We start from the raw sequence: 15,795 nt of genomic DNA, 5'->3' as shown, positions 1-15,795 counted from the left end.
GTTAGACAAATATCCATTTTCTCCGTACTTTGTAATTAACCAACTATGCAATAAACCTAAAAACTGTTCTAAGCTATTATCCATAAACCAGAAATTTTTACAGGATTAGAGATTAAGTTAATAACATCCACTTTACGGTTGGGCCTTAGGATTATCGAGGGTCTCAATAACGGTACGTAGACCGTACGTACGTGGCGGCCAGACATTCAGGGACGGCGCACGCCCATCTTACACGCTGTAACAAATTGGTTCGAAGCTTTTGATAATCAAATTTGTAATAGATATATATAAGATAATAAAAAATATAATTTTTCTTAAAGATATAACGCAGATACTTGAACTTGAATAATTCACTTTAATAAGTAATAATACAATTGAGTATGATATATTTTAAAGCACGCTACGACACATAGGCCCACGTCACAATTTTCACACTCATAGCGCGACAGTGTTTTTCAAATTGCTCTTCGTTTTCTATCTTCAAGCGACATTTTCATCAGCTTGAAGATTCCAAAAAATTAGAAGAATACGGATCGGCATGTAAACACGTTCGTCGCCACGACGCACACATCTATGCGACGGCTATATTTCCGTGGGGGCCCCGTCACCAAATGATGGTGACGCTTTTCTTGTTCGAGTTAATTAAATATACGATATTATATATAAGATATACAACATAAAAATATTAAAAACACATTATACCATACTTTTTATTAATTTATATTCTGCATAATATATTACATTATCCTATATCGTATCGAAAAATAGATTCCGTCATCACTACCCTCCTCACTTTCAAATATATTTTCACGCTGTTTACTGAACATTTTGAGGAGGAAAAGATCACTGATCATAAATATATGATGATCATATCACTGATATATAAATACGTCTCACAAGTATGCTTCTCGACTAAATGAAAGATCTGAGATATCTGCCATGAGATCCCTTGGAATACTCTAGCTGGTTAGCTTATCGCTTTCTCCATTTCAGAAATAAATAATCTTTTCTTTATAATGAATCGAAGACGATAAACAATGAATCGAAAGGGATAAACAATGAATCGAAGACGATAAACGATGAATTCCTGCTTGTCGCTCTATTTACGTTCTGCGTACCGGTGATCGAATTTGGGCCCCGCAGGAAACTTGGTCGACTCACGCTGGGCGACGAACGTGTTAAAGTTAGCATCTAATAATGGTATATTTATTTTAACAAAAAACAACAATTGATATCTGATACTGGCGTATCAGAAACAAAAACAATATATTCCGTTTATTAACATTGCTATGAAAAGTTGCAAGGACAAAAGTGTGAAGCAAGACAAAGGAAAAGGGTCGTTTAGTTCAAACGGTAAGCAAATGAGTGTAGAGTGCGCCCCTATATTCTCACTTGCACTTTTGGCATGCACCCCCTATATAAGAGCGGCCCCAGTCCCAATCCATATCCAATGTCTCGTCTCTGCTCGAGGAGAGAGGAGTCAATCACATTAGCCAAAAACTGATTTTCTGACGAGGATTTTTGGCGAGACTTTCAGAAGATGGAGATCCTACAACGCACACACGATATGTTTCAAGAAGGGATTCGTGTTAATATTGTACGAATCGAGACGCTTCCTACCAATTGGGTCCGAATACAAGGATGGTTCAGAATGACGGAAGTGCTCAATAGAGAGATGTTGGCGCAGCGAATGGTGTACTTGCCGAGCAGTAGTTTGAGACCAGGCATGCTCGTCGCCGTGCTAGTAAATTTTAGAGGAGCTATTTTCTGGGACAGAGGTATTATTTTACGACAAACGATGACGGGTTACACCGTTTTTTTAATCGACTGGGGGATAGAAACCCAGCTAACAGTCGGTTCGATTCGTTTGTTGCCACACACATTTGCGATGATGGCATCATGGGCCCAGGAGGATTCGCCTACCAGGCGTGCAGGACCAAGCGAACCAAACGCTGAAACATCGTGTGGCCAAACTAATTACGTTGAGCCAACGGAAAGGATATATGTACTACGTGGACCCTTCTCCAGGAGAATCTATATCCGCAAGGTTGCTGTTGGATTGGAAGCAGGGAGAATCGCCCAGAGACGTCGGAGAATCGCCCAGAGACGTCGGAGAATCGCCCAGAGACGTCGGAGAATCGCCCAGAGACGTGGGAGAATCGCCCAGAGACGTGGGAGAATATTGGTTGCGGATGGGATTCCTCGATCCTGAATAATCGCTACACTTGCAACACTCTTTTTTTGTTTGTTATATGTATATATTTGTAAATTTTTGTATTATTGTAAATATATTAGTATTATTATTGGATAAAAACTAATAGAAGCTTAGAAACTTGTAAACGTTGACTTATTTTTTCTTGCTCTTCATTCAAGTTTTACAATATTAATTTTTTTTTTTTATTATTTAATAAATTACTTACAAGCAATTCTCATACAAAGTTTTAAGTAAATTTCTTTGGCATGGTACTGTAACTTGGATTATAAGAGTTTGTAGTATGTTTGAATGATAATAATCTTAGGTTCAATAAAAGATCAATAAAGCTCAATAAAGTTCAATAAATAAGAAAAAGTTGAATAAAGAGTTTATAGTATGTTTGATTCTAGTTAAATATAATGCTTCAATCTAAGGGGTATTTCCTTTTTAGTCTGCGAATCTGATCCGTCGTGTCAAGTAGTTGGGTAACTAGTGGGTTTTGGTGGTTGTTAACTCTTATATTATATCTGTTTCCGAACTTGGTTTATTTCTTCTTTGACCATGGGTATCTTAAGATCGCGATGTATTGTTTCGTTGGTAACATACCAAGGTATATCTATTAAGGATCTTAGAGTTTTTCTATGTTGGAGTCGCTCGCTGTTCTTCATAGTTGGACAATATTAAATTTAAAATATCGATCATACTTATTCGGACCCGCAATAATCCTCCCGCAATAAACCGTCACAAGACATAGCATTTTCTACATTACTGTCAAAGCCATTAATTGCCATCAAACATCTTTCAAGTCAAAATTTTACTTAGGGTTATTGTTCGTTAAGGTAAAACACTGGAAAAGCGGGTTTTTCCCATGTTCCACAGCCACTCGGGGGGGGGGGGGGCGCATATAATAGTTCTATATTTCATGTATAAATAAAACTATTTATTTATATGTTTTATACTGCATTAATTTCATCACACCATTGTAGTAACGGTGGTAATAATACCAAATTTATAACTATTGACATTTGTTTAAATTATGTATTTCTACTAATTTTGGTGCGCGGATCGTCGGCGACCCCCACGACGCCACGGCCAAGTCGAGTGCCGGTCAACGGTCACCCCCATGGCATTCAACGTGTTAATAACGGATCTACTACAAAATTTTACCTGGAAAATCGAGATTCGATTTTCCAAGTCCTAAATTACCGTTCTTCTCTCGTGATCTAATCTATCCAGTAAAATGGCTGCCGGTAAAACAAAAGGAAAGTAAAAATGTCGGTTGGCGGGTAGTTTGAATTCTATAGAATCTACATATATATATATATATATATATATGGAGTTCTCACTGGGCTTAGGGACGTTTAACGAACCTTCATTTCGATTGGCTATTTTGCATTATACCATATAGATGATAGTTAATGGTACAAATATGATTATTACAGAATAAAGTTCACTAGCAATAAATCATTTTACTACACAATAATAAGTTCTCACAAAAGACTTACATTATAATAACAATGATTACTTAGTCACTCAATGAATATAATAATAAATTCACAAGGTGATTATCTGACTATTACAGAATTTGACAATGAACCGTGAGTATAACGCTGCGGTTAATAGGATATAATATATATATATATATATATATTTCCAACAACTTTGTACAGTAGGTATTTACGCCCTTGCATAAGGTGTAAGTGTAATAGACGAATAATTGACGGATGAAGTCGAGATGCTTACTGATTTATGCGCGAGATCGAGTCCGAGTATATATGTTGACTGTCCTAATTCGTAGAAGTCCGTTCTAGTGTTATTACGGAGGATAAACAATAAATAAAGTGTTATTGTTATATTATTATATTAGGATTATCGAGGGTCTCAATAACGGTACGTAGACCCTTGGCGACCAGACAATCAGGAACGGCGCACGTCCATTTTACACGCTGCAACAAATTGGTTCGAAGTTTTTGATAATTTGATTTTTGTAAATTTGTAGTAGATATATATAAGATAATGAAAAATATAATTTTTCTTATAGATATAACGCTTATACTTGAACATGAATAATTTACTTTAAAAAGTAATAATACAATTGAGTATGATATATTTTAAAGCACGCTACGACACATAGGCCCACGTCACAATTTTCACACTCATAGCGCGACAGTGTTTTTCAAATTGCTCTTCGTTTTCTATTTTCAAGCGACATTTTCATCAGCTTGAAGATTCTAAAAAATTAGAATACGGATCGGCATGTAAACACGTTCGTCGCCACGTCGCACACATCTATGCGACGGCTATACTTCCGTGGGGGCCCCGTCACCAAATGATGGTGACGCTTTTCTTGTTTGAGTTAATTAAATATACGATATTTTATATAAGATATACAACATAAAAATATTAAAAACACATTATACCATACTTTTTATTAATTTATATTCTGTATAATATATTACATTATCCTATATCGTATGGTATTCGTTAAAACATTCCAAACACATTTGGATTGGTTTTGGGCACTTCGAACAATATGTTTCTGTCTCTTTTACGTTTTTTCTCGCTTCTTCGCGTGCGACAGTTTGACTCTTCTTCTCGTGACATAGGGTGCACGTCCTTCTTACAGGCTTGTTCTGCTGATTCGTACGAATCTCCAAATGATGGGACACCTTCTTTGTTTTCTTCCGATGGTTGTCGGGCACAGTGTTTTCCGACGACACATCGGACCATTCGGAAACGAGAATTTCCCGAAATTTTCTTATCTGTATTTTTTTGTTTGTGGCTGTTTGCTACACAATATGAGTATTTACTGTAGTTGTTCCTAAGAGGAAATGTAGTGCTATTTTCGGATACCACTTGATGCTTTCCCGTATCGTAGTGGCATATGAGACCATCTGGTCATTTGTGTCGATACCAGTTTTTCCATTATTCTACACTACTCTTCTCACTTTCAAATATATTTTCACGCTGTCTATTGAATATTTGGAGGATGAAAAATCATCGATGTGCGTCTCACGAGAAGTACGCTTCTCGACTAAATGAAAAATCTGAGATATCTGCCATGAGATCCCTCGGAATACGATCGGATTTGGCCTCCGCAGGTAACTTAGCCGAATTACGCTGCGCGACCAACGTGTTAATTAATTCATTTATTTATTTATCGTCACGCGTACATTCGCGTCGAGCGACACTGCAACGCGAATGCGCGAAGAGCGTAGAAAATATAAAAAGCGTATCGAAAGTGGGACACGTGGTAATCCGAGTCTGACGCGATATCGATCGCGCTACTTGATCGTTCATCGACTTGAAAATCTTTCATCTTGCTGCGCGACCGTTCAATATAATTTGCATATGGTTAAAGCAGGGCCGGATTTTCTAGCAACTGTTGACGTCGTTTCCTTCACCGCGATAAAGCGATTCTTGCCGCTTTAACGCAAACAGATTTGCTGTCGTTAGAATAACCGAACGCGAACAGCGAAAATCCATTGAACGTAAAATGGGAAAAATCAATTCGGCTGGTAACGCGAGTTCGGTGTGAGCACACCGTGCGAATAAATCATTCGTTCGGTGTCGCCACCGACAGAAATACGCGGTATTTTTATCAATGCCGTTTCTCGTGTACCAACCAAGGAATTCCAAATGTTCCGTCAAATTTTCTCCCTCCTGTACACACAAGACGTGAAAACCACGTTAACTATCCCGCGACAAGGTTACAGGCAAAGGTTCGTTTCAAATAAACCAGCGAAACGCGCGCGCTACCTTCGATTATCCGTTTACGAAACAGGAAACAAGATAGACGGTGCATTCGCAGCGCGATAGAAACGTCGTTCCGCCGATAAGGAAAAATACTCGAGCCAGCAACACGAGTATCGATAAAGATTTCGATAAATATACATTTGCTAGAATTATTGCGTTGGCAACTAAGTGATTGCGGATTTTGTCAATACCACCTAATGACAGAACCCGCAATCACTTAATTGCCAACCGAATAAATGAAAGAAAAATCAGACAGATAGAAACAGGGTGAAAGACGAGATGAAATATCTGCGGATTCGGATAGACGCAACGTTTGACTGGACCTGACAGTGGAAAATCGTAGATTAGACGGAAAATAAGGAAGCGAAGTGTTTTGCGATGGCGCGATAAACGGCGACGGTATTTCGACCGAGAGAAAAGGAAAACGAAAATACGGCGATAGGAGGGAAGAGAAGGAATACAGAGAGGTGAACAGATCTCGCGATATTCTATGTGGCTAGAGAAATGAAAGCAAAGAGTGAAGGTGGTATATCTGGGATGAGAAGGAGAGGAAGAGAGGAAGAGAGGAGTTGGAGAAGGAGATGTGGAAGGAAGTGGGAGCAGCGCGAAGGGTTGCGAGGGGAACGAGATGGAAAATGAAACGAGATGGAACGAACGGAGCAGCTCGGAAGGAAAGAAAGAGGGGAACATGGAGAATTCTCCGGTCTGAGCGGTGGCTCGCGCTTGCGCGAATCAGTAGCAACGCACTGGTACGTAATGCCATCGGCGAGCCAGTCTGACGCCAGGCACCGCGACGCTATGACGTCACTGGTCCGCGTTTTTCCACCGATCGTTTCACCACAGCGGTGAGCAATTCATGAATGAAAACCGCTAACTTGGAAGCTTCCGTCGAACCTCGCGTGCATCCACGAGCCTGCCGTACGTGGAATCGCCAGGGAAATCGTGGTCCGCTCGTGCCACCAACGATCAACCGCGTCGATCGATTTCTCGATTCGTTGCACGAGAGACCAGATACGCGAAATGGAACGGACCCAGTGCTGCGACCAGTTAAATCTCCGCAACGCCTCCTTCACCGGCCAGCACCTGTGCGGCTGCCAGCCTTTTCGTTAACCTGCCACTTGTTCGTCCTTCCACGCGAGTTTCCACTTCGATCATATACGCGTCGTCCTCTTTACGCTCTCTTTCCCTCTCTCTCTCTCTCTCTCTCTTTCTGCGGGAAAACGTTGAGGAAACTTCCGATTGCCTCTCCTTCGTTTTTGTCTTTGTCTTCTGTGCGACAGCTTGTCCGACTGACACAGACTGTTCTTCGAAACTTCTTCAAACGGGAAATCGTTTAGTTTCTCGCGCTCGTCCATGGCGAAACGCGGTCGGTATCGCAAATGCGCTAGTATGCGTATAGTAATTTCGCGTCTTGCACCGCAGTTTCCAGCGACGATGGTGCGCGACGGAGCTCGTTTTCGATGGATCGCTGTGATCCGCGCAAGATTAAGCCGTCTACCGACGGCGCAAGAATACTCTTTTCGTTAGATTATACGCGCGTTGGCTTATCTTTCGTTTAGTAAACGATCATCGTGCAACAATGATAATCGAGTTCTTAGCAAACGAAAGATTCTTGGTGTCAGATTCTTCGTGCTGTGCTTTCGACCGCGTACCGACAGCAACCAACTGCGAATGCGACGAACCGCGTTCTTCTCTTCTTTGCTCGTCATCGTATTAGCGAAAACGCGGTACTCGCTACGCATTGATTAAAATTAGTTGGCGATATTGGCGAAACTCGCAGCACAACGTCGTCCGACGTGGCCGAAACAATGCGTGGAGAGCGCGCAGCTGACGTCGCGTCGGCTACTTCTGGCAATACACGGTGATTCGATAACGCTGCAGTCCCGGTGCCGGATCGTTTCAATTTATCAATTTATCTTTTTTTCCATTTTCTTCGCGCACGTTCCTTCCCTTCGATCAGTCGTCCCCTCGGCCAATTTCATTTTCCTAACGCGTCTGCGACTGGTTTTTTGCATCGTAACCGTGCGACCCTTTGCACGCCGGATGCCACTCGTATGCAAATATAACTTTTACGATCCACAGCGGCCAGAAAATTCTGCCGTTTAAATTCCAGGCGAATAGTTGGTCGACGATCGTATTACCATCGATTCTTTGCAAAAATATATCGCGTTGGAGAAGCAGCCCGCGAGATATCTCGTCCGCGCTTAAGGAAATTAGTCGCGCGCTCGATAGAAATTCGCAGGTTTAACGATAAACTACGAACTGTAGACGCCACGCTGTTGTCCGATAATCGGATTTCTTCCTCGCAAGAGTATCGTTACGTTTTCATCGAAAGGAAAATTCATTTTCCGATATGAATGGGCTTTGCTCGTGATACGCGAAGCCTTCGTTTATTTCGTTGGACTGGCGCGTTCATCCAACGTCAACCTTTGCTCTCCAATGTTTGCTCGAATAATACACTTCGATCTTTGTGATTTCTCATTTACTTTTTAACAAAATCGAAAGTTACGACTTCGCATAGAACGATGCGACACGAAGATCGGCATCTCGATGCTTTCGATTTCCCGATGCTTCGCGATAAGCGAGTGAAGTGTAGGAAATGAGAAAAAAACACGCATTCCGAGTGTTTTTCGCGACCACCTGACGGTGTGAGCTAAGGCCAAGGGTAGTCGCCGGGTCTCGGTTGACCCTGCAGGTTGAGGTGAATAATTGAAGGCAGCACGGCTATACTTTAAACCTTCTCGTGGAACTCGATAAGCGTGGCAACAAGCATGCTCGCTTCTGAAAACGTTTCCTAGCGGTTACATCGACACGGTGGCGCCTAATTGTCACGAAACATCGTGTTCCGCGATCACGAACAACCGTTGCCCCTGTGTCGAGCAACACTTTTTCTTCTTCGTTGAGATTGCGGTATCGATGACTGGAAATGGATCGATCGTTAGTCGAATCATGCAAATTACGCGGGGATTGTAATTTACGTAATGTCGTGAGTCTGTTATCCTTTACCTAAGGAAACGTTGGTGAATAATGCAACGAACAACGAAGCAATTATTCTCAGATAGGATAACGCAATAACGGAAAGCGAGTAGCGGAACAACGGTCGGTGTGCGAGCTGTTGTCGCATCAAGTTGGGAATTACGTCGCTCGACGAAACGCATTTGCCGATTCGATGAACTTCAATCGAAATTCATTTACTCGATACTACTCGAACGAATAGAAAAATGGAAAATTCCTGTGTAGAATCTTGGAACGATGCGACGATCGGGTCAACGATCTACCGAACGCATTAAGCGATCGTCGTGCGATTTAATCGTTTCGTTCGATGAACCGTGAACGTCGTTTAACAACCGCAATCGTTTCTCGCTATTTTTCCTATCGTTTCATACGACTTACGGCTATAAACAGCCGCTCAGATCATTCCACTTTCAACATGTACTTTCTACTTGCACCGAGCACAGTGATTTCATCGGAGCGTTAAACGAAGATCTTCTCGCTATAGTTCGTCCAAGCAGTTTAAAAACCATTTTCCTATTTTCATCGCTCTCTTCTCTTCGCCATTTCTAGGTCACGTACGTATTTTCGACGATCTACGAGAGAAAAAAAGCCTCGAAACGCGACCTGATATTTCCTCTAACGAGTAGGTTAACAAGTTTGCGGATTTCCCAACATTTCGATCGATATATAAATTCTCGAAAGCTTGTTGTAACCGAAAAGAAAATCCACTCGCCGATTGTCCCGACGCGACGCGAAAGAAGCAGAAATCTATTTCGCTCTCTGCTGGTCTGATCTGTTTTGTCCGCAAAGTAAATTTTTCAAGGACGAACGTATGAGTCCCTGGCGATTCGCGGCTCACTTCGAAGAGATGCGACGGCGCGGCGCGGCGCGGCGGAAGAAAAACGAATATGTAGAACGATATCGCATCGAACCGTTGTCTGCAACGCTACCAACGGAAATCGACTTTTCCAGACATCTACCGGAGCTGGTGTGACGCGCGAGTTCTTTCGGCGAACCAGATATAAACCAGGTGAATCCGGTACCAGGAGCCTTTCAACGCGAAACAGAGTCTCGTCCGTGGTGAATCTAAACGACTATCAGCTGCTACATTTTTAAAGAGAAAAATCTTACGGACGAGCGGGAGCCGGCAAACTCGAAGCGACCTTGAGACAACGTGGAGGATTTCCCACGAGATCGTTGGTTGCCTGATCCGCAAAAGGGAAACAGGGACGAAGGGACAGACATTTTCGCGCTTTCTTTCCTTTCTATAGACACGTTTAAATCATTTTGGAATAAATTCGGCCGGTTGACCTTCGAAGAACGCGAAAGATGCAAAACGGGCGGTGAGACGGTTTTGGTGTTGGAAGATACAGAGGAAAATTAGAAAGCTACAGTGCGAGCAAGGTTGATCGTCGCGAAAGAAAAGAAGTCTGCGGAGAAACATGGGGAAGAAGAACAGCAAGCTGAAACAGGATACCATCGATCGACTCACCAATGACACGTATTGTGAGTATCGTTGTTACTTTTTCGTTGCAAAGACAGACTGTAGCCGCGTATACCATGCTTTTTACAAAATTACCCGTCACAGTTTCCCCTTTAACGTTTCGTTTCCGCCACGTCGTTTCTCTTTCGACGTCGCGTCCTTTGCATATTTACACGCTCCGAGCACGCCGCCGAGTTGACAGCCGCAGCCCTTTCTAGCGTCGCGACGCCACGTATCCACCTGTTTAACGAGAAACGCGATGTTTCATCGCCGGAGGAAACGACGATTTATCGGATTCGAACGTCATGCGCATCGAGTCACTCGCGCTGTCCTCGGAGTTACGAACAACTCGCTAGCTTAGGTTTACATACTTTTAATAATTTGATGATTTAATAATTCTACGTTGCTGAAAGCCGAGATCTTTCTGCATACTTTCGTTTGATTCCGTTTAAGCGAGTAGCGATTATCGGAAAAATGAAAAGTCACAGAATCGACAAATCCTTATATCTTCGGGAAACAGTCGTTTCATCGGCGAAACGTTTTTTCGTCAAAGCACGGGTTCGCGTAAATCGTTAAGAAGCATTATCTGCTTGATCGTTAAGGAATCTTAATAAAACGAGCGATCAAAGAATGGAGGTTCGTTGATCGCAACGAGCTTTCAATCAACGACGACCAGCAACGTTAGAATAGATATGCAAATTGGCCTGCCGATGCAAGGACGACCTCTGAATAAAGGAAATCCTTGATGAAAGTTTCGCTGCTCCGTTGGAATTATCAGCGGACAATGAGAACGATCAGACTGTTGGTGTCGCGTTCCATTTAATGATCCGAGATCGGAGATAATTTCGATAGAAGAAATCGTATTTCGAAAGGGACAACGATAAGATGCACGCGATTAAATGCCTAGAGTTCGTTTGCGAAGCTTTCGCTTGGCTTTTATTCCCTCCCCCTCAAAAAAAGAAAAAAAATACACGGGATAAATTATCGATGAGATCGAACGTTTCGACGTTTGATCAGCGATTAAAGTTTTAACGGGTCTGGTCCGGTCGTTAAATTGTATTTTTACGAGGCGAAGAAATCTTCTTGGCGATGGAATATCCAAATAAAACACTCGTGCGCGCACCCATGTGAAAAACAATCGCGATTACGATTTAACAGCTTAGTATTATTATTATTATATTATTATCAGTATTGTAGGATTACAGTGTAAGCTATCCTTGATATAATAATAATCTTTAGGAGGATGGAATAATTTTGCGGATAGGACGATAGCGGAAATACCGCTACGTATCAGGACTATGACAGAGACGTAATCCAGCGACGACGAATTTCACGTATATACCGTGGACGTGAAAATTCAACGTCAGCTTTCTTATTGTCACCGAGACAACATCCCTAGTTAGGTTCGTTCGTAACAGATACGACACGATCTTCTCCTTCTCCGGTTTACCCGCGTATATCGAGCTTTTTTTTATATTATCAACACTTTGACTGTCACGTTGGTCATATTTGACCGGTCACGGTTTCTCCTGTGACGCCACGGTGGTCATTGACTTCAACTTCTTACAATTGTCAAAATTGAATGGAAATTGACAGTTAGGGTATTTTGAATATAACCAATAAATAGCAGATACTTTGAAATAAAAAGTGCCCCATTGAACGATTAAACGTTTTTATTAGAACGTCAATAAAATAAAATGAGAACAAATGTCGCATCTAATTGTGTTAAAACGCTTTAAACATAAATGTGGCTCATCGATACAATCTGGACGATAGGCGGTCAACTTTTTGGTCCGATTCTTAGCAATTTTTCATCCTAACTGTTTAACATTTTTTTATAGCACTCTCTGCAAAATTTTCGTGCCAGGTACGCTTGCCCTTCTTTCTTCTGCGTTTCGTGTCGCAATCTTTGTCGAATAAGTATATTTGATGGCTCTGGTGAATGGCACCGTGTAAGGTGCGTTGCGAGTGCCATTCTAAAATCTGATACATCGATTTTTGTTTTTGTTGCTTGTTTATAGAGTATCATCGCGTTTGAAATTGATGTATTTAACAATAACTCTAAAGCTAATTTTATATACCACTCGAGGGTTCTTCTATGTGGTGTAGAATATGCTATCGTTCGATCTGATATATCTACAGCACATTTTTTTCTGTTGTAATCTACCACTACCATTGCTTTATCACAAACATAATTTTCTTTCCGGACTTCTACCATTTCAGCCGAATGTTTTGTCGAAATCATAAAAATAATCATAATACTGTTCACTAATATCTTCCACACGTTTCAACAATATATTCTGTACATTTTGCTTATGACGAAATAACGAATGCGAATGGTTTATTGAAATAAACGAAGCCGTGTTATAATATGTCGCTATCAACTGTTACCAAGGCGCCACGGTGGTCACCCGTGACCACCAAGAAGATAAACGGTCCATTGGGGAAGAATATTGTCTTACATCATCAATTTATTATTATTTTACCATTATATGCTTTGAATAATAAAAATACTCACGTGGCGTGCTGAGCGAAACATCTGATTTCGACGTGGCAATCAAAGTGTTTGAACCGTTTAAGTCGCAAGCAGTGCGATCGCGCTGTTTAGATTTTATGTGGAAAAGTGCGAGTACATTTTAACGCTACGGACGACTCATTTTGTATTTCATTGTTATCTTCTCAATCATTTTTATCGAACAAAACTCGAAATATTTATAAACTGATAGTACGCATATATAATAACATAGATATATTTCATAGAAATAACAAATATGACGAGCGCTATCGCGTTGTTCGCGATTTTTCAATCCTATTTTTTCAAACAGCCCTGCGACTCAAACGGTTAAGCAACTCGTAAACTACGAGTGCGAGTATCGAGATAGAACATGGTGGCTCGATAAATAGCGTTCTCGTAAGATTTCATCAATCCGAAGCGTGTACCATCGCGTAACGCGAGTCCGGGAAACTTTCGAAAAGAAAAGGTCCTGTTAACGGCACCGTTGCAAAAATCGATACCGTTGGCCCAGAATGTTGTCGCCACTAAAAGTCGTCTACTTCCGTTCGAGTGTCGTTAGAAATATCGACGTTTCGAATAGAAAACGGCGCTGCGATAAACCGATCGGTCCGCTGAACAGGTCGCAAAGTATTTTCGTCGATTCGTTGGAAAACTCTAAAACGTGGAAATAAGCGAAAAAGTATAAAATCGAACGAGCGAACTGGAAGAAAAACAGAACCGTTCTGATTGATGGATGATGCCCCATACGTCGAGAACAAGAAGATTTGTAGAATCGGTTACGTGATAGGAATTTATCGCGCGATTTCACGATAAACGTCCATCTGATAGAAAGTTGCTCGTACAATTATCTTGGTCGGTAGATCGCGGCGCGTAATTAATGTCGCAGTGTATCGCATGGTTTATCAATTTTTGCATATCGAAGCTTCGATACGCATCTCCGCACGAAATCAAGTTAGCTGCTTTCTTTTCTTGCGTCTACGAAACGTGAACTGATTTACGAACGTTGCCGCGACGTAATTATGGTTCGCCATTAACGAGAACGTTATCTATCAGCGCCGTTTTTACGATTTCCTTATCGCCACGAATTGCCTCAAACCTTCCTTTAGTTTAGTATTGTTCGATCCTGAACTGGTTATAACGCGTAGGTTTGTTTCATGAAGAAAGGAGTGAATAAATTCGTAATAGTCCGATGTATTAAAATCAGTATAAATACAGAGATAGTGTATGCCAATTATAATCGTCGCTCGCTCAATGGTACTATATTAATCGAAGAAAGAATAATAATACTAATCGCTCATAGGCAGTACGTCCATAAATTTATATCGACGGACGTTACTATAAAAAGTTAACCTTCTTATGTTGAAGAAACGGAAATAACAATCTGTCCAGAGTTCATTTGCCTTTAGATCTTTATTTAGTTTAGTATTCAAAGGCACAATAATATGAGTCTCTCGCAGATTTGAATTTTCATCTCAACTTTTTCTACGGCCATGAGCCGCTGCGATCCTTATGAAATTTTTTTTTTTATTATTATTTAAGTTGTGCTTTACAATTTGTCCAGCTGGATATTTGGTAAATTTTTCTAACTTAATTGCTAAATAATAAGTGAATGGGTACCCCCAACAGGATACCATCTTCGAATTTGACTATTTTATTTCTTTAGTGAAGTCAATGAAGTGTTTTCTTTTTAGTCCTCTTTCTATGAGTTTTGCTCGCTTCAGCAGCCAGCTGGTTTGGATGTGTTGCCGTCCTTTCCTTGTATTTTTCTGCGTACCTGCCAATTTCTTCTTTAACCGTTGGTATTTTTAAGTCTTTGCGTATATCCTCGTTTCTGACACACGATGAGACGTTGACTATTCCTCTCAGTATCTTCGATTGTAGCGCCTCTAGTTTATTTATGTGGCTCATTGCTGCTGTCCCCCATAGTGGCGTTCGGTACGTCCAAATTGGTTTTATTATCGTTTTCTAAATTTTTAGTTTATTTTCTATGCTGAGTTTAGAGTTCCGACTAGTTAGCCAGTATATCTGTCTTCTTTTTATTCGTGTTTTGTCTATAATTGATTTAGTATATTGTTTCCGTGTAAATTATGTGTCTAAGTGGGGTTATAGGTATTTAACTTGCGTTGTTTGTGTTATGTGCGTGACATTCAATTGGATATTTGGTGGTTTCCGTTCTCGTAGTGTAAATCTAATATGGTTGTATTTACTGGGGTTTGCTTGCCTTTCGAAATGTCTGTAAAATGTGAGTGCCTTTGGGCGAAACAAGTTTGGAATTATCGTTATCGAGGCTCGCAAGGAAATAGCGCTTTGATCGCTGCTCTCTTTCGCCGGACCCATGGAAACGTGCATTTTTCAAGGCTGCGTTGCTGCCAGTTGCCCGAACATTCAACGTACTCGGTGTGAATTGCGATTATTCAAACGTGGAAACGCGTAAGTACAACACGAGGTAATCGAACCACGTTGTATCAACTTCTCCGCGCTATATTCACCGTGGCTCGTGTGCACATTACTAAAGCCAATATTTATCCATTTCGTGGCCGATTCTCTGCTCTAACGAAACGGAACAGTGGAAATTAAAACGAAACAGAACAGTGAAAATCAAAACGATATAGAGATAGTTAATTGTAATTTGATCGCCAGTGTTTCGTCTTTCATTTAAAGTCGAGTATGTCTTTTTCCACACGGTATATCAATTCGCAAAAATACAAATCCGCGGTTGGTTCCTGGATTTTGTCGACTGGCATTTTACCGTTACAAGGGTTTAACGGTGCGTTTACACCGCAGGAAAATTGCTCTTCGCTGATATCGTCGATATCAACGACGTTTAACGTGATTTTTAAGCCGCACGAACGT

At 41.1% G+C, this 15,795-nt stretch overlaps 1 protein-coding gene across 2 annotated transcripts in view; it reads left to right on the top strand.

Moving 5' to 3' along the window:
- Nucleotides 1-6,716: 6,716 nt before the first annotated feature.
- The window catches only part of LOC139997882 (frequenin-2), a 58,162-nt gene continuing 49,083 nt past the window's right edge, over nt 6,717-15,795 (top strand). The window contains exons 1-2 of one of the 2 annotated variants that reach the window (XM_072021919.1): nt 6,717-6,795; nt 9,917-10,450. In XM_072021919.1, the coding sequence (XP_071878020.1) occupies nt 10,387-10,450 (64 nt within the window). In that variant the 5' untranslated portion in view covers nt 6,717-6,795; nt 9,917-10,386. Of the gene's footprint in view, nt 6,796-7,650; nt 10,451-15,795 lie in introns of those variants that run through there. The other variant, XM_072021920.1, reaches the window with a different exon arrangement.

This window comes from Bombus fervidus, chromosome 2 (assembly GCF_041682495.2).
Source record: "Bombus fervidus isolate BK054 chromosome 2, iyBomFerv1, whole genome shotgun sequence".
Classification (NCBI taxonomy): Eukaryota; Metazoa; Arthropoda; class Insecta; order Hymenoptera; family Apidae; genus Bombus; species Bombus fervidus.
The sequence above is the reverse complement of the archived record's forward strand: the minus strand, read 5'-3'. Positions and strand labels throughout refer to the sequence as shown.